The sequence below is a fragment of the Amblyomma mixtum genome, chromosome 5 (assembly GCF_055824585.1).
Source record: "Amblyomma mixtum isolate Tamu chromosome 5, ASM5582458v1, whole genome shotgun sequence".
Taxonomy (NCBI): domain Eukaryota; kingdom Metazoa; phylum Arthropoda; class Arachnida; order Ixodida; family Ixodidae; genus Amblyomma; species Amblyomma mixtum.
The window spans coordinates 74739683-74758366 of record NC_143016.1 but is presented as its reverse complement, the minus strand read 5'-3'; the positions used below and the strand labels follow the sequence as shown (position 1 = coordinate 74758366).

The 18684-nt window shown below is 45.9% G+C and overlaps 1 protein-coding gene across 1 annotated transcript; it reads left to right on the top strand.

The window, feature by feature from the left end:
• Window positions 1-344: 344 nt before the first annotated feature.
• On the top strand, window positions 345-14915 carry LOC149342690 (uncharacterized). Its single transcript, XM_089546835.1, has 5 exons — window positions 345-458; window positions 6423-6580; window positions 8551-8564; window positions 11755-11835; window positions 14764-14915. The coding sequence occupies exons 1-5, from the start codon at window positions 345-347 to the stop codon at window positions 14913-14915; spliced, it is 519 nt and encodes a 172-aa protein (XP_089402961.1).
• Window positions 14916-18684: the final 3769 nt, after the last annotated feature.

Genomic DNA, 18684 nt, shown 5'->3' with positions numbered 1-18684 from the left:
TGTGTGATTTGAATACATCTTACGATGCTATCTTTTCATGCTTAAAGAGGTTTTTCGGTTATATTTGGTCTAAGGGAGTGCCCTTTGAATAACTTCTAGATCTCGGTGCTAGAAATACTGTGTATAAATAGATTTTAAACATCAGCATTTACTCATGCGCCTCAGGCGGATTGTTGTTGCGAAGGATGACAAAACATTTTACTCTGCGTGTAGCTCCACCGCGACGTGAAGATCCTCGAAAATAAAGCAGCTCGTGTGTCGGAGAGTGAGAGAAAGTGGGGAGGAGGAATTTTCAGGCGCTCTCTCTATACCACTCCTCTTCAAACACGTCGCAGGCGACAAAAATGTTAGCGTACATTGTATGCTGTCTGGGGCTTCCAGTGGCAGCGGTGGCTCCCGGTCGATGTGAAGAGGATTTTATAGCGGCAGAGTTTGACTATAATCCTGACGCCTGGCAGGTGGGTAGGAGCATGTTTTAAGCGCCTCTTGGTTTAGGCGCAAACATATCTGCTAAAAATGTCTTCAACGAATTCGCGCATTTAGTAACTGAACAGCGTATTCGAAGTTCTCTATTGTAAGCTCTCCGGAACTGCACTTTAAGCCTTCCCTTAATTCTTATTTTGTTGCCAGGCTACCTTCATTAGTTGAATTATGATATTTTTTATGCTGCATTGAGCTTCAAGTCGCTCAGTTCTGCAGTGTCTAGAATTTAATTTCGGCCACCTTCAGTTTTACACTGGCCAGCTGTATTCGCATGATCCTGCTGCAACCAGTGGCTATTGCAGCAGCTGCTCCTGGATCTCAACAACGCGTAACACGCTCACTGTCAGTGCCCACTTGTTTTGTTTTCATACCATTTCTTTTTCGAGGCACCACTGTCCTCCCTCTTGCGCATGAATGCGGCGCAACGCCAGCGCTCTGAATATCAGGAACTTGGGAAAATAAATAATCCCTACTCTCTTTTGGACCTCATAGGGACTGTTAAAGCAATGCGCATATGTTTGCATAGGATAACAGTGTATGCTTGGTGAGGCGGGAACTTGACAAAAAAAGAGCGCATAGGAAGAGGCATCTTTTCCTTCCCTTCTTTCTATGGGCTGTTTTTCGTCCCGTCTTCATCATGAGCTGCGTTGCACACATCAGTTCTGTAAACAGTAAGACCGCCGTGAAGTGACTCGATAGTTTATCCGTCGTGTTGAAGAGATGCTCACGACAGGCAGAAGAATATCGCTTCAAAAACTTTTAGCAGCAACCTGCGAGTTTGATGCGAGGGTTGGGTTTCAAGGCTGCCATCGGATCTTGTTTGAGAGAGTCTACAACCCACAAGTAAAAGAGCAGCAGTTCACATTGCTTGCTTTTGTTATCTTTTCCAACTTTTCAGTTCCAATAGCCAAGATCGGGTCACCATGCAAATTTTCGGAACCCCAGCGCTGCCTAACAAAAGTTTTCGCGCGAAAGCAAAATTCTCGAGGTGTAAACAAAACAAGAGCGCGGACCGAGACGCGGGGCTGAACACAATGGGCACACTCTGTAGGCCTTCGTCACTCCTGTTGTGCCCACAGAGAAAACTATACCCCTGCTTCCGGTTCAGTTTCTCGCTTTCCGCTGACAGCGGTACAGCGACATCCCATCAGGGCCGTCGAGTCAAATTATTAAAGCGAGGCGCCGCCCGCCAGAAGCTGCATTCCAAGCGCTGCATAGAAATCCGGTTCAAGCAGACGGCTGCACGGCTGTCTCTTCCTCCTCCTCGCACTGCTACTCACTGCCACACTTGCACCGGGTCTCATCCGGACATGTGCAGAAAGTACACGTGATGGAAGTTAGGGCGAATACCTCTCCGGGTACGCTTGTCGCCGTTCAGGCGGTGGCTTGCGCAAACCGCGAGTGAGGGAGAAGCGCTGTGGAAACTCCATGCGGAGGGGTTCAGCAACATCTGTGCTGTCCGCGTTCTTAGAAGAATGCACATGTTGAGAGTAGCGAATTTCTATGTAGGGGCGAGTCAAACGAGAAACAAAGCGACAGCTGTGCAGCATGTACACTGCGTGTGTCGCATCATTTACTACCCAATAAAAGTATCATGCCCCCCTCATTCCACCAAACATCACGAATATACATCACACGCAGCATATGGTGCATAGCTCCTGCTGATTTATCGCATTGCACAGTATGGCGTAAAGTTTACATAATGTCTTTGCAACGTGCGCCAGAACCTCAGTGCATGGTTGTTTTCGGATCTCGGCTTAATCGAAACGCGCCCTACGCAGCCGGGATAAACCCTGCATATGAAGACAGACACCACAAGCACTAAGCCACCGCGGCGGGTTGAAGCCTTATCGTGGTTCTGAGATTACAGTTTGACATGGTAGGCTCAAATACGTAGACATGTGGCCATTGCATAGACCACCGTAGTTTACCGAATTGCTGGTTTTATGTGTGGCAGTCTTGCTCGGTTTGCATTATTCTTCTGTCACGTCCTTCATTTAGTCGTGATTCAACTGGTGTAATTCGGAGAACCATCGTATACGGCTCATCCGGTCTTCACTAAATGCGGTGACGAGGTCATTGAATGTAGACGTCCTTTCACTTTCATGTTCCTATGCCTTTATCAAGACCCTGCATTGTCCTCTGGAATCTGCTTTTTCCTCATGGTTATCAGCACCCTTGAAGAGCTCAGCATCATGAAAGCGTCTATTAGGATTTTAGGTTACTTCGGCCCAGTCACTGAGCACTTGGAAGAAGCCATTGTTCTGACATGTTATTGTGCTCTCATTGCGGCAAATTAAGGGCGCACATAAGCAAGGGGAGATAAGAAGCGCAGTAGTGGCTGTGACATCGCTGTGGTTGAGCGCTTTCTTGGGCATTTGTTTCTAAGCCATAAACTATCCTTTTTGGACCTTTTGGACTCTCTTATTACTGGCTTTACCATCCTGGGGCGGATTTATGGCCAACTCTCGATGAGGATGAGGATGCTGAGGGGGTGGTGCTATTTGCATCATGCCCTTCTGGCACTCTTTTCGTCCAAAATATTAGGTTGAGTGGCATATTCCTGTGAAAATCACGCTTAAGGAGGGAGGGGGGAGGAGAAAGCGCATTATGTACCCTTAAGATTTGAAAGCGATTATGTCGGTGGCTTTGCAATGACTTTTGCAGGCGTAATATTTGCAGTAAGTACCTGCAAAATGAAAGAAGAGGAAAGTGCGCGGGCTTGTCGACTGGCACCAACAGGGCCATTGTAACTGTATCTTCAATCAGTAAATCAATTAATGAATGAATCAATCAATCAATCAATCACTCAGTCCGCGTTCAAGGAGTAAAGTGGGAGCAGATAGGTGTGAAATAAATCGATGGAAAGAATCAACGCGCGTCGCAGCCACCACGTGCGCTGAAGCGACGATGACGGCGGCGGGAAAGCCCAGTACGTTTCGCTCAAGAGTCATAGCAGATGTGAGCAGGTCTCGGCGTATTACAGCAAGAGCTGCTTATGGGAAAGCATCCGTCGCAGAAACACATGAAGCTCATGAAGATTTGTGGCAGGCCTTGTCAGGGCGCTGCGCTCAATACGGGTACGCGGCGCGCCTGAGAGATAGCCCTGGGTGCGCTCGTGGCGTAGTCAGCTCGAGGGTTGTATTATGAGTGACAAAGAGCATCGCGAGGTTGCGGGGATGCTGATGGACGCGAGAATGAAGATGCAAAAGCTACGAGATGAGGGTAGTTCGCAGCATTTGGAATACACAGAGCCCTGAGGAGGGATGTGGAAGTGTACACAGCCTTACAGTAAATGGCGTTGGTGATGCGATGAATGCATAATGAGTACACGCGATGAAGTACGCAGACAACGCATTAGTGGCGGTGATACAAGGAGCGTGAGCGTGGTGTCGACGTCATTTCTTCGCCTCGCAGTATGGCCGAAAGGATGTCTCACAGCACTGTGCCCCAGAGCGCTCAAATCCAAGAGGCCAAGCCAATCGCTGCGAGTTAGATTGAGAGCATTCTCCACGCTATGGCGAAGACCACGTTCAACAGCGCTGTCCACACTTGGGTCTGCACATGAACGCATGGGCGCACATCTATGCGAAGTACCACATGGCGCGAAGCACAACTTCGAGGTACTTCTACGTCTACGCTACTTTGGTTCGATGCGCGCTTGCGTTGGACGCACGGGGCTTCGCGGAGCGTGGTCTCTTGGACTACCCTATATGTGAGCGGCCACCCGCACGACAAAGTGAACATAACAAGGTAAAACTTGAGGAAAAGGCTGGTGCTGCTACACAGCTCCCACTTAATTATGAGATTTACATAGTATAGGTTATACATTGGTTAATTTTTTCCGTTCGGGAATCTTGAAGAGAATTTCTTCGAAACGCCCGCTCCGCCGCTGTTCCCAGTGGCTCGTTTTATTGTCAACAGCCAATTTTAGGGACTTTAGTTGGAGCGGTAATGTCGCGGGTGCTGTCATCCTCGGAAGCTTCGATATAATGTAAGGTACAAGATACTGTTCTCTAAAAATGTCAACGCTTGGTTCTTAATACCGCCTTTATTTTCAGCGTTATTAGGATTCGGTTCTGTACCCGCACCGTAGGGCGTTCGCCGTGATGGATGCTTAAAGAAGCGGAAACACTGAAAAGCCAGCGGAGGCTTTCTGCGCTTTGATTGCCCAGCGTCTACCGGCGCCCTTTGCCCCGCTTTCGAATTCGTAGGACGCTGAGCGTCAACTCAAACCCTTCCTTCTCCAGACTGGTGGTCAACGACGGATGTTTAATGTTTAATGCTGAAATGATCTAAGGTCTTGTCCCTGAAGCCCCTTGTGGCACTTCCTGAGGGGAAAAACACCGCAAAGTCTAATCTTATCATTACCCAAAAATTCACATTATAGACAGCGCAGCAAGACGGGATTCTGGACGACGCAAAACAAAGTGAAAAAGTGTTGAGGACAAGCTCCAGTGCGCTAGCCGTTTCGACAAGACAGCTTGTCATCGCTTGGGCTGTGCTCGTGCATTGTAAAAAGAAGTAGCTTGTAAGTCCCTAATTACCACGCATTAGTCAAACAGATTCAGTGGGAGCAAATAAGACCAAGTTGTTTTAAGTCTATAGTATACAGATGAAGTTTCTCCTTTCCTCGTTTCCAATACGCTCCACGCAGCGCAGAGCATCAGTAGTCGCGATAAAAGCAGGAACTACAGCTGGGCCAGTATGAAAATTTAAGGCTGTTGAAGAAAAGAATTGAGCGCGCTGAAAATTGTGTGTGTGCGTGCGTGCGCACGCGTGTGTGTGTGTGTGTGTGTGCGCGTGTGTGCACGTGTGCGCGTGCGTGCGTGCGTGCGCACGCGTTTGTGTGTGTGTGTGTTGTGTGCGTGCGTGCGCACGCGTGTGTGTGTGTGTATGCGATCGTGTGTGTGTGTTGTGTGCTTGCGTGCGTGCGTGCGGGCGCACGTGTGTGTGTGTGTGCGTGCGCACGCGTTTGTGTGTGTGTGTCTGTTGTGTGCTTGCGTGCGTGTGCACGTGTATGTGTGTGTGTGCGTGCGCACGCGTGTGTGTGCGATCGTGTGTTTGTGTGTGTGTGCGTGCGCACGCGTGTGTGTGTGTGTGTGCGCGTGTGTGTGCGCGCGTGCGTGCTTGCGTGCGTGTGTGCGTGCGCACGTGTGTGTGCGTGTGCTGTGTGCTTGCGTGCGTGCGTGCGCACGCGTGTGTGTGTGCGATCGTGTGTGTGTGTGTGTGTTGTGTGCTTGCGTGCGTGCGCACGTGTGTGTGTGTGTGTGTGTGTTTGTGTGTGTGTATGCGCGTGCGTGCGCACGTGCGTGTGTGTGTGTGCGCGTGCGTGCTTGCGTGCGTGCGCACGTGTGTGTGTGTGTGTGTGCGATCGTGTGTGTGTGTGTGTGTGTGCGCGCGCGCGCACGCGTTTGTGTGTGTGTGTTGTGTGCTTGCGTGCGTGCGTGCTTGCGTGCGCACAAGTGTGTGTGTGTGTGTGCGATCGTGTGTGCGCGCGTGCGCACGTGCGTGTGTGCGTGCGTGCGCACGCGTTTGTGTGTTGATGAGCAACCGGCTAGTTCACATCAAGATTCTAATTAGTTGTGCCAGCTTCAGGAGAAGTTAGGTGGTATGCGACCCGCTTGTTTCAAGATCGAAAATGCACGGCAGGGCTCCTATAAACTCTCTGAAAAGTTCATTGTATGCCGGTGGAATTCACAGCCATGCCATTCTATGTAGACGCCTTTGTTTCTGCCATTCCTCCTTGCCTCCACTGCATATCAGTTTAGGAGGGCAAAATACAGCAGGCCCATTACCGTTGTTTATTATTAATTATAATTACTTATTTGCTTTTAAAGCTGCTTACAAATAAATGTTTCTTATAAATGCCGCATTGTTCTCTTCCTTTGCTTTCTGAAAAATTATAAGCTTCGTGTCCACGCATATTGCTTTTTCAGCTAATCGACCGCCCTAAGCTGCAATTTTACCTAATGTTCGCCTCAGAGAAAGAACTGGATCCAAAATACAAGTGCCTTCGCACTTTTAAAATTGAAGACGTAGCCAAAAAGTGGCAGAAAAAAATAATGTACCACACATTTCCTGACGGCTCTAAACCGTGAGTAAAGATCCAGAATGGTGGATCCATTTTTCTCTTTGTATCATAAAGAAAGCATAACCTGCGTAATAAAAAAAAACGTGGGGTTAGACATTCAATTAATGCCGCTGTATTGACTCAGCCTTCAGCCGGATAGTAAATGTTCGCGGGCGTGCGCGCTATATCTATCTTTGTACCCGCTCATATGGTTGTCCAGGTGGATTGTGCGGTTTCTGTGCACATCCACGTCATTTCTTCCCAAAGTCGTTTCAATACAACGAACGATGCACTGCCTGGGCACACCGGGCATACAAACATTCTCGTGCGGCATTGAAGGCTTGCGCAGAAACGTTCGCGCTCTTTGTTATTGCTCCTATCTTACCGACCCCAACAAGACTTCAACGGTTCCTGACGTAAATAACAATTTAAGCATGTTCAAGGATACGCGTAATAATTAAGGTATCGTAGGGCGCATTACAGAGACACTGATAAGATTTCGATCTAATATTTCTTCTTAATCAATATTGGTTCAATGCATCTTCCAGGTGGTGTTGATGCTTGTCCGGCCGCAAAAGGGGCATTTGTTGCTGAGAAAATTGCATTTAAATATTTTCCGGCCACTTGATTCAAACCTCCTACATGTACAGCGAAAAGGTGTCCGTGATCACTGATTTGAAATGAACGGTGTTAGTGAAGCGTCTGGGATACGAGCTAAAAATCTTTATCTAAGCACGCATTTTACTTGCGACATTGGCCAGGGATGACAACACCTATATTTTATTTTTAGCATTTTTTTAGATTATAAAAGATTCAGTTCAGTTAAATGAGTTCATTTTTTATTGTAACGACGTAATCTATCGATGGAAACCAACTTCATTTTGTCCTCAGTGTCCCTTTAAGATGTTATATGAGGTCTTCAAACGGCATACATTACCTGGTACAGTTTTTGTTTTCTTTTTCTTTACTATTGAAAACTTGCAGGCGTAGCTGTCAACGTCAGCAGCATTGCTGTACAGAAGTCGACGATTAGAGTCACTCAATCAAGTTTTCACTGATTCTACAGGAGTTGTCTTTGCCACAGCTCCCTGTTATTCGTCAGTAAAGGAAAATATCTCTAACGCAAACAGACATTCACAAGTTCCCTTCCACCTCTTAGTGCCAATCAGAGATTCCATTATGACCTAGGCCTACATGTAAACGAAGCGAATACAGATCAGACAGCGTGCTGTACGTCTTAACCGCATACACCTGTCTGCAGGTGGATTTACCATGCAATGCTTGGAATAAAAAAGACCTCTTCTCATTGCGTTTATGAAAACGCTTTAACAGCCACTCCGATTCCGAAGAAAGGTAATGTATTAACGCCTACTGCGTTGCAGTCGCCTTAATTACTCATTTCATGCGAACGGAACTAGAACAAAGCTGAAAACATGCCTGGGAGGACGCCCTAACAATGCTGATGTGCAGCCTTTCGGAAATTGTGCGTATGTGTCGCCAAGTCCCGGAGTTTTCCTGGTCCAACATGAAACAAGGCGCACGGAGGCGCAAGGAAGCACGGATGACGAAAATGCAGGCCAAAACGATGGCCATCTACCAAGAAGCCTTACGTTCTACACTACTAAAGTCCTACCTCTAACGATATACTTCGTGGAATAATTAAGAAAATTTCCATAGAGCTTTTGCACCTCGCAGGAAGGCCTGCAATTGATGAAGCTTATTTTATATTCTTTCAAACAGGCTGCGAAAAAACTGGTAAACCTAGTAATACGCAAAGCAATATACTACAGTCTAAGAAATGATAACGTGAAATACAGCTGGAGTAAACACTGATCACGAGTGAGAAGTACTACAAAAGCACTCGTTTTAGGATTCAAGCTCAAAATTTTTGAACAAATTGGAACAGCGAACCAAATGTTATCGTGCGATAGTGACAGGGAGCTTCCAGTATCGCCTCAAAAGATTAAGCCAAAGCAGCTGCTATACCTTCTCAGGACAAGTGGCTTCCGTAATGGGAACCGACTCTGCAACGCGTTTTTTTTTTTGGTCCTATGCCCATCTATTCCTTCTGTCCTTCATGTTCCTCTCTCTTCATCTTACCTATTTCTCCTTCCTCCCTATCTATTTTTCAGGTTAGCGAACTGCAAAAGAAAACGAAAGACACAACAAGCCGCTGGCTACCCGTTTTAGCTTGCCTATTCTTCTTCTTCTTCTTCTTCACCATATGAAAATGGCACATACCCACGCGGGGGGTTTGGCCAAGGTACGGTGGTGAATGCCAAGGAGGTATGAGTGCGGGAAAAAAAGCTAAAGATAGTAGAATGTTTGAAATCAGAAAATATGTATGAATTGTTAGAAATGTTTAATAATAAGCAAATTAGATACATCAGGAAACAAAATAAAATACGCTTTTGGACATTCAGTGGAATTTTATATGGATTTAACAGGGTAAGCGCCCAGTTGCAATGATGTAATCATGAGGGTAGCCGCAAATAGTGCTTAACGACAATCCCGTGGCGCTCGCACCAAACGAGAGCAGAACTGGTAAAGACAAAGGGAGTCCTAACCTCGAAAGAGGGTCTTCCAAATACTGTTTTCTCTGAAATGCGAACCGCCGGCAAGAGAGGAGATAATGGTCAATTGATTCAACTTCTCCGCATGTGTTACAAAGGTTGCTCGTAGCGAACCCGCATCTGCATAAGTACAAGTTGAGGTGGGGGATTCTGCATCGCAGAAGCGTCATGGACACCTCACACCGCCTTGTCTTACAGGATCGAACATTCCATGGGAACTTTAAATGTTGAAAGTCCACGGTATTCAGCAACGGATAACCCAAGCTGGCTGAGATATGTTGGAACCGCTGGAAACGGGAGGTCTCCAACATAATAAGGTGCGGTACGGGATATATTACAGGGGCAGTGAGAGCTGACCTTGCCAATAAATCGGCCACCTCGTTGAAATAGATTCCCGAATGACCAGGTACCCAGACAAAGTGGACCTCCCTTACTGTGCGCGGAACAAAAAACCTAAGGGAACGCATCAATAGAGAGGTGCCGGAAGTTTGGAGAGCGACTAAAACTGAAAGGCAGTCTGCAAGGATAAGTGCCGAGTGCCAGTGCCGAGTGCCGAGTGCCAAAAACTCTGCAAAGAATACAGAAGTGTAATCCGGGATACGAACGGAATAGCTGAAAGCCAGATGCTGTGAATATATCCCAATTGCCGCCTTCTCACAGCGCCCGGAAGCATCGGTGGAGAGAACAGCATGATGAGGAAAATGCTGTAAGTGCTCAGCCAGAAGACCATTTAGGATATCTGCGGGCATGTGTTTTGCATGGGATGGAAAGATAAGGTCGTAACAAAAGACGGGATCAGCCTGCGTGTCAGCAACTCGTTGCAAGGAGGTCAGATCGACCTGAAGCGGGGCCAACAGGTTCTGCGTAAACCGAACTTGCGGGAGCTGATAACGTGGCCAATGAGCAGAGAAAAACAGGTGTGGGTGGGATAGAAAAATGGGAGCATTAACACCGGGGGCCGGGTCAAAGGACCTGAGGAAAGTACGCACCGTGAGTAGTTGGAAGCGGGAATATAGATCGGGAATACGGGCTTCCAGATAAAGGAGAGCATTGGAAGCCTATTTCTCCTTCCTTCCTCTTCACTTTCTAGGTTAGCAAACTGCAAAAAAAAAAAGAAAGACACAACAAGGCTCTGACTACTAACAGGGCACGAAGCCTGGTATAAGGTTGAAGAGTCCAGAGTTGGCGACTGCCTGTGTTAGAGGAATGAATGCCCTACGATGCTAGTACACAGAATAGTTGCAAATGCACTGAATTGTTTGAAAAAGGCAGCACTCTGTCGGAGCTACCAAGGGAGCTGCTTTTAAAGACTGGCTCTGCATTGTACTCAGAAATTAGTTCCCCTGTTAGGAGAATGAAGTTTCGCGTCTGTCTGACACACAATTCAAGAAAAAAATTCTTTTCGATTTTGGCACACAATTCTCAGATCGACCTGCTGATTAAAAGATGCCAGCACTGGTTAAAAGTGTGTGTGTGTGGGGGGGGGGGGATACGACAGACTCATGAGACTCAGACATGAGGGAAAGGTTTATGACACTCCTTGCAATAAGCACGTCATATTATCTTTCGAAGGAGTCCTAAATGCGCTTCGCATATCAGTAGACCTGAAAAATGCAGAAAGTGAAAGCGACTGCTCTTGAAAGAACGATTGGAGTGCCTCTCATGTGCTCTTCATACATCGAGAGTCTACCACACTGATCTCCACGGTTTACTGTGTATCCTGCTATGATGCATCCGTGCCAATAACGCTCCTTTCAGCACGCATTATCACAAGAAAGTTAACATGCTGGAAAAGTGTCATTAGTGATCATGTTTCATTAAAATGTTCAACTCAATAAAAATACCAACTAAAACAAGCAGTGCCCTTTATCAATCATGGTGACGCCAAGAACTACATGAGACAAGGCAAATATAGGATAACTAGGAGCGCTTTTTTTTTCTTCGGGATAAATAGGCTGTTCCAGGGTGTAGCCTTTATGCTTTATTGCACTAGGCCAAGATGTCACCTCTGCAATTAGAACACTGCTCTTTGTTCTTATTTTAGCAGAAAACATCTTCAGTCGTTCATATATAGACCTTGGACATACAAAAAACGCAGCAACGTGAATTTAGGCCACTTATATTTGTATTTATGTTTAAAATACTGTAAGAAGTAACGCCCAACGAAAAGAAGTGTACACTGAGCGTATAAATTTGTTATATAGGTATGTGGCCAACCATTATACTACGTTGTGTTTTTCAAGTGTATTATTGTTAGTTTTGCGCTGAATCCGTGGAGAGTAACAGATGCGTGCGCGCGCGCATATTGCCCGTCTGTATTTTGCTTTTCTGATTTGTATAGCAACACCTCAATTAGTTTTCCTTATAAATTTGCAGGGTAATTTATTAAGTACATGGTGGCCGTCGACGCGGAGTAGCTCTTGTCTTATGTCTAATATCAGAGTATATTGTTATTCTTTAATCTCTCCACCTCGTCCGGTAATTGCAGTTGGAAGGTTGTCGAAAGAGCATGTTCACAAGCCAGGGGGTTAAGGGGAGGAAATATTGGGGCGAAAACGAAACTTACGCAAAATATATTTACATAAAGTTTCTCATACCGGTTATATTTTTGTTACTGATTTTCAGGCAAGAAAAAGAACACCTGGACAAGCACTGTTGTGTACACAGATTACACCACATGCATATTACTCAGATCAAACGAATTAGGTAATCAAGCCTTTTCTTCATTAGTCTTGAGCAGACATGGCAGTAATTAAATTACTGCAGTGAAATTGTTGTAGTTACTTTTCTCGGTAATCAGAGATGTCATAAATTACTTTGCGTAATTTCACAAGAAAGGTAGTTAACTACATGCGAAATTACTTTCATTGAAATGCACGACTACTCTGTGTTGGCAAAGCAGGAATGACGAGCGGGAAGACCTCTGCAACTACCTCAGCGAAACTAGTCTGCACTCTTATTTTGCATTCTATCTCCTACATTCCACTCCTCCTTTCTCCACTTATAACTCATGGCACACTTCTCGAATAAAGAAAAAGTGCATAGGACTGTGACTTCGAGACTGCCAGTGTCATCGCTGTCGGTTCGCTACCCTCGGGAATTGGATGGCTAGGCGGGAGCTGCTGGGATTCACACAGGCAGCGTGGCTGGGGTAGGAGCAGGAGAGAGGAGGGCAGAGATGGTATTACGTAGAGTAAAACAAGAAAGGACGTCATGCAGGGTATTTACATGTTGTTATAATTGAGACCATGGTAGTCGGGGACAGAGAAGACAGCCTGTCTTTTTTCTCGAGTCTCTTGAAACACCCTGCCAACACAGCGTTGCTGTCCGGCGGCCGCGGCGTCCGCCTCGCATCACTGTCCCCACCCTCTCGTCTCTCAGCACTGGCGCGCAGTAGGCGCCAGGGCACCAGCTCGAGTCATCCGGGCAGCAGGTTCTTGGAACTTCCACTTTGAAGCCGGCCGCCAAAGGCGTGCCCCTAGCCCGCGCAACTCGACCAGGTGCGATAGCTGAGTAGCACGTTGGGTCTTTCCCTCCCGCCGCTCGCCAAGTTTTTTCACCCGTACACGCCTTCCCCTAGGAGAAGGTGGCGGAGGAAGGGTGTGAATGCTTCCGAAGCGGCGATGCAAACACGTAGCTTCACCGAGGCCACGCTTGCCGCTGCCGCTAATTGATGTTGACACTCGGGCCAGGAGATTTGGCATGCGGAGTGCTCGGAAGGATCAGGAAACTATCGCAACGTTGCAGTCGAGGGAGAAAAATGAGGGAAAGCTGTATCCTTCTTCGTAAACGGTCGCTCTGCGCAATCTTGCCATATCCAGACACAAGTAGCAGTAGTAAAGAGGTTTTGCTTGCAAAAAGCACGTCAAAGTGCACATTTCTCGAGTGCCCTCTAAGCAGCAAGATGCAAGGTTGTGCTCGGGGCGCTGAAGGGGCAGGTGACGAACTTCGCACTTCGCTTCGCAAGTCATCAGGAGCGCGCCGAGGCACTTCCAAGGTTACGTTGGCTGAGGGCACAGTGATGCCTGGTTACACTCGTCGCCCCGAAAGGCGAGAGGGAACCAGTGGAAACCCGCATGACGGAAACATAGCGAAGCGCAGGTTGCCGAAGTCGATTCTTGGAATCACCAATGCAATAATTAGCCAGCTGTATAGTCTTGTAACGCTGGGGACAGCTATGGGCAGCAAGATATTGTATTGACTATACCCGTTTCTTGCAGCGCAGTGTAAGTGTCGAGTGTCCGGCCATGTTCTGTTTTATTTGTTGTTTTTTTTACGTTGCCATATCTTTCTAATGGCCAGCACACGAAAAAAAGAATACGTATGGGGAAATAGATGGCTGGGACACAATTTGGCAGGAAGACCAAAAAAAGTGCGGCCTGGTAGTTCGGAGATTCTTTTAATGTTTAGCTTGTTTTTTTTTGTGTGCTTGAAAACAAAGAAGTAATTTAACGTTAATTGCATTACTTTTCGGAAGTTATTTTAATAAAATGTCATTACTTTTCCGAGCAGTAGTTGGTAATGTAATTTAATTACATTCGTGCGTTTTTAGGGCAGTAATTACTACTGTAATTTAATTCTTTTTCAACAGTAGTTGTGCCATCTACGCCCTCGAGGACGTGAATTATTGCCTATGTATACAGCGTAGTCCGTGGGCATATACTCAAATATAGCAAAGTAGCTCGTCATGGGCCAAAAGCGGAAATTACAAACGATGTAGACACATCCCGATTCGTGAAAAATTCTTGAGGAAACGAACGCCATCGATAACTGCGATGCAGTGACGACGCAGCGAAAGCACTGAAATCTGCTCCACTCCTAGTTTTAGTGACATATTTCTTTTCGCGTAATAAAATATTAATCATTTGTTACATGTGTAAGCTATACTGTCGGCTATGAGAAACACAATGATGGAGGGCTGCGGTTTATTCTCGACCTCCCGATAACCATTAATGCGCACCGGAATATCAGTACACGACCATTTTACTGCTTAAGCAGTATGGTTGCATTTAGTAGAAAGTGCAGGCTTGTGTCAGCGTTATCACCGAGTGAATCCTCCAGTGCCTGCAACGGGCCGAACGCGACAAATGCTCCCGACGAGAGGCGAGAGGAAAGTATGCTTTGGTGGAGACAGAGAGGTGGGCTCAGCTAGACCCAAGGAAGTGGCCAGTGCGGAGAGAGGTAAAGCAGCGCCAAAGCAAGCGCGCGTCATCGGCCGATCCAACGCGGCGCGCCAAGGCGAAAAGATAAAAAACAATTGATCCTTCAAGCCAGTAGAAATAAATTTTCATACGTTGTCCTCCCAGTTCTCCTCCTGCCACATGCATGTGAGTGACGTACAGGTGCGGCCAAAGTATCATGGATTACGCTTCAGCGTTTGAAAATTATTCCAGCGTTCCATAATAAAGATATGATGGTTTCTGCCGTTAAGAACGGAAGCCCGCCAGCAGCACGCGCTAACATGTATATAAAGCACTTCCTAAATTTTGCTGTGTGAAACGTGGCATTATTACACTAGTTTTCGAAGCGTGTTTCGTAATATTGTACTGTATTGTACCTAGACCGTACTATGCATACATGGCCTGTTTAAGTTGTGCGTACTGGTTCACAGCTTGTTTTTTCAATGTCTTTCAGGCTATACAGTTTGGGCGGCAGCTGATTTTATAAAGCAACAGCGCGAAATCCCCTATTTGTGCGTGCTTCTATACGAAGCATGTGCTGGAACGACAAAACACTGGGTGTACGACTGGAACAAGTGTCCTGATCTCGAAAAAAAGGTTGGATAAAAAAAAGCGCTAACATCATTGACTGTTTTCTTGAGTGGCTACAAGTTCAAATAAAATTATCCTAGAACGCACCGTCTTTTGAATGCGTATATGTTCCGCATTTCACGAATACCTCATGTAAACGTAAAAGCCAATAGTGATGTAGCTATGTACAAAAATGCACTTGGAAACAATGTGGACTAGCTTACTTAGCGCCCACAGTGCGCAGAAGCCTGCCTTGAACCGACAGCCACACAGTTCTCCTCAACATTATCGTCGAAAAGTATCTACATGGTGTTCGTAAAGCCTTACTTGTCCATATATTATGCGTTCGGATTGCTCAATAAGGCCGCGAGAACGAGAACTCATAGGCCGGTTCATACAGCAGTTCAGTTATCTGGCCTGTTTTTGTTGTTTCAAAAGCGATTCCAGGTGCCCCCTCTTCGTTGCAAATAAACCACAGTGATAATATGCAGACTGATAATAGGTTTCGGAAATGTTGCATGCCGAGGCTCAGACACCGCTGAGCAGGCATACCTCTTGGCGTGCGCTGAGAGCTCCGTTTCGTGATAAAATTCGGTCGGGCATGGATTGCTTGAAAATTCGGTTTAAATGAAATCTCAGAAGCCAGAAATTTTTTCTCTCGTTCTTTTCTTCTTTCTTTCGTTCTTTCAAATGCGTGTCGTGTGAGCTGCGAAGAAAGTATGTGAACGCCGAAATATACCTTCTATCAAGAAACGCAACGCTTGGAGTTTGGAGATATTCGAGAGTAAGAACTTAATTTACTTGCCTACTAAAAACTGCTCCTTGCACATGTAAAGTAGAGAGCCTCGGCAATGGTTTCTGCGTGATTAATGTCTTCGGAATTTTCACTTGATACGGAGGGCCTGTTTGAGATGATACTTCCAAGAAAACACTTCCTTTCGGGCTGCTCTAACTTGTCCGTGTCGAGCAACTAGACGGGTACCCCAATGTCTTCGCGATTCTCAAGAAACACTTATTAAGCATCGCTGCACAAGTAACGCGTACCTGCATCCCTCTATTGCATTCACACACACAAGGCTGGAAAAGTCAAAGAAGAAATCTGAGCTAGTTGGTTGCGATTCATTATAAACCTAAGTCTAGCGCTTAACACATGGACATAGAAAAACAGGACAATGTCAAGATTTCAATTGATGTTCGGCAGGATATGTCCAGAAATGGCACGGTAGCTTTTCTTCGAAACAATCCCGACTGCGCAAAATATATTTCTCCCTTTTACACTTGCAACGTGGCCGAGGGGAAATTCAATAAAGTGTATTGCAGCGTAATTCTTCCTTTTTGGTTTGGTATTCGGTTTCTTCAAAGCTCGCACACACTACACAGCCCTCTCGTAAATTTAATGTTAACAAGGTTGAGCAGACATTACCTAACAAATCACTACCCCGGGTTTAAAGCGCTTAGACATAATACACCTCTATAGCTGGTTTATGCGCGAATGGTCACAAAAAAAGGTTCAAAGTATATTTCCCAGAAAGTCGTGCGCTAACAAACTCCAAGCCGACGAGTGAAAAATATCGCTTGGAAAGCCAAAGACAATGCCTAAGGTAAGTTGACCTCCTGTTTGCTTTGTACAATTTGACAGCCAGGTCACTTTTTTATTCCATAAAATGCCTGTATCTTCGCCAACCCCGAAAATAACTACTACATCACCGCATCTTGTAAACTTAGATTATTAAAGTGTAAATTAGTAATTCTTGGAAACGCTGGGAATAAAGTTTTAGCTAAATACTGCTAAAATGCTCAGAGACCATTCAAAACATCAAACTGACGCATAGGAATCAGTTCCGAACCATAAGTCAGCTATTAAATATCAAATAAACAAATAAATACAATGCATAAGGCACTCCAGAGGCGCCTGCATGTAATTTCAGCAGTTAAAAGCCCTCTGCAAAAGTGTTCTATAAAGAAGGAAGGGGAAAAAACTTGTGCCTTTGCCTAAAGCACATGTGTTGGATTTTCTCTGAAACAGAGTTTTTTTATTTTAAGCACACATGTTATTAACAGAGTTCTCCGAAACATAGTTTTTATTTTAAGCACATGTCCGAAGCAGAGTTTTTTTTTTATTTTAAGCACACATGTGATTAATAGAGTTCCCCGAAACGTACTTTTTTTTTTATTTTAAGCACATGTGTGCTTAAAATAAAAAAAACTCTGTTTCGGGAAAAATCCAACTTGAGCAATCAATACAGGCGTGGTGCATCGTCCTTTCGGAGTTGCAAAACGCCACGGTGGCCTGGTCACTGCAACAGACCGCAATGAGCCGCGTTTTGACGATAGCGCTTAACTTGAACAACGAAAACTAGAGAATCTCTTATTGCAGTTAAAATAAATGTTTCACACTTACCAAAATATGCACGATCCACAAAAGTGCTAAATTAGATGTTTCAATCTAATTTACAATTTAAATAGTACTAATTTAATAAAATTAAATTTATCTAAATTAAATCAAAATTTGTCAATTAGAATTGTCGCTGCAGAAGCTGTCCTTTCTTTTTCTCGGGGGGGGGGGGGGGGAGCAGTGGATTATTTAAAAACCTACGCAAGCAGGCAAGTCGAACAAATTATTCTTTTTAGGCACTACGTTTCTACTCACTGCACTCGTAACAACAATTGTTGATATTAACAATGCATATCCCGGACGGACTACAGCAATAGCGCTGAGGTGAAAAATGGCCAGTGGCCGCGAAAGCGTGTCACCTCCCCCCTACCTTAAGAAGGCACACAGTTTAGCCACCAAAAAAAACTGAGAATTAGAAAGAGGGTGATTGCTTGTGTGGACCTCCTGGAAACTTTATAACAAAAATTAACAAAAGAGTTGTTACACAAAATTACTGCAGGCCAACACTTCAAGAAGAAGCACGGGAATAGAACCGCTGAACAAACCAGACACTGCATTGAGCGCGTACTAACCCATACTGTAATATAACGTTTATGCACGTCATAAATAAAGGTGTGAAGTAATTCGCTGATTCAATGGTGCCATTATACTCTTGTCCCATGGGTTCTTTTAAAAAGCTGGTGATTCGCCGAGGGTCTCTGAGGTTTGCATTGACCCCATAAGACTTAGGCAGCCGCTGTGCCCCGTTGAAATGAATGCTGAGAGTTCCATTATTACTGGGCACTTATCGCGTGGCATGTCGCCACGTAAAATTTTTGTTATATGAAAATTCGTCGGCCCAGAGCACTAAGCTGTGGCGGCACTTTCTTTATACTACGCGCCCCAACCTGGAAGAGAATGGGGCATGATGCGCAAGGCACGAGCCGCGCCAAAATGGCGAGGCACTTAAGAATAAATTAGAAGCTTTAAATTAAGTCTATGGCCTAGTCGCGTTCCTGCACCCTCGACACTGTGGATCGCGTACCTGAACCTGCCCGTTCCAGAAGATTTGCCCCTCATCCTTCCGTTTCACGTTGACCCAGCGAGCCGTGCCTTCAACCAGGAAGCGTTCCAGGATAGCAAGGTGACCGGACCCTGGCTATGACACGCCGCTTCCGCCTTCCCGGCGTCACGGCGTTAACGGTTGGTTCTCATAACATGCAGGTATTTTCTACATTAACGGCGTTACCATCCATCTGTTAAAGTGCGCTCCCAGTGATTGCCCACGCGCCAGCCCTGCTCTAGTCTGTCTTTTTCCACGGGACACAGCATTCGTCGGCTGTCTCATGCCGCCTCTCTCCCAGAAAACATGGCGCATCCTACCCCGCTACACTGTTCCAAAGCCCCCAGAGGTGGCAGTGGAGAGGGCAA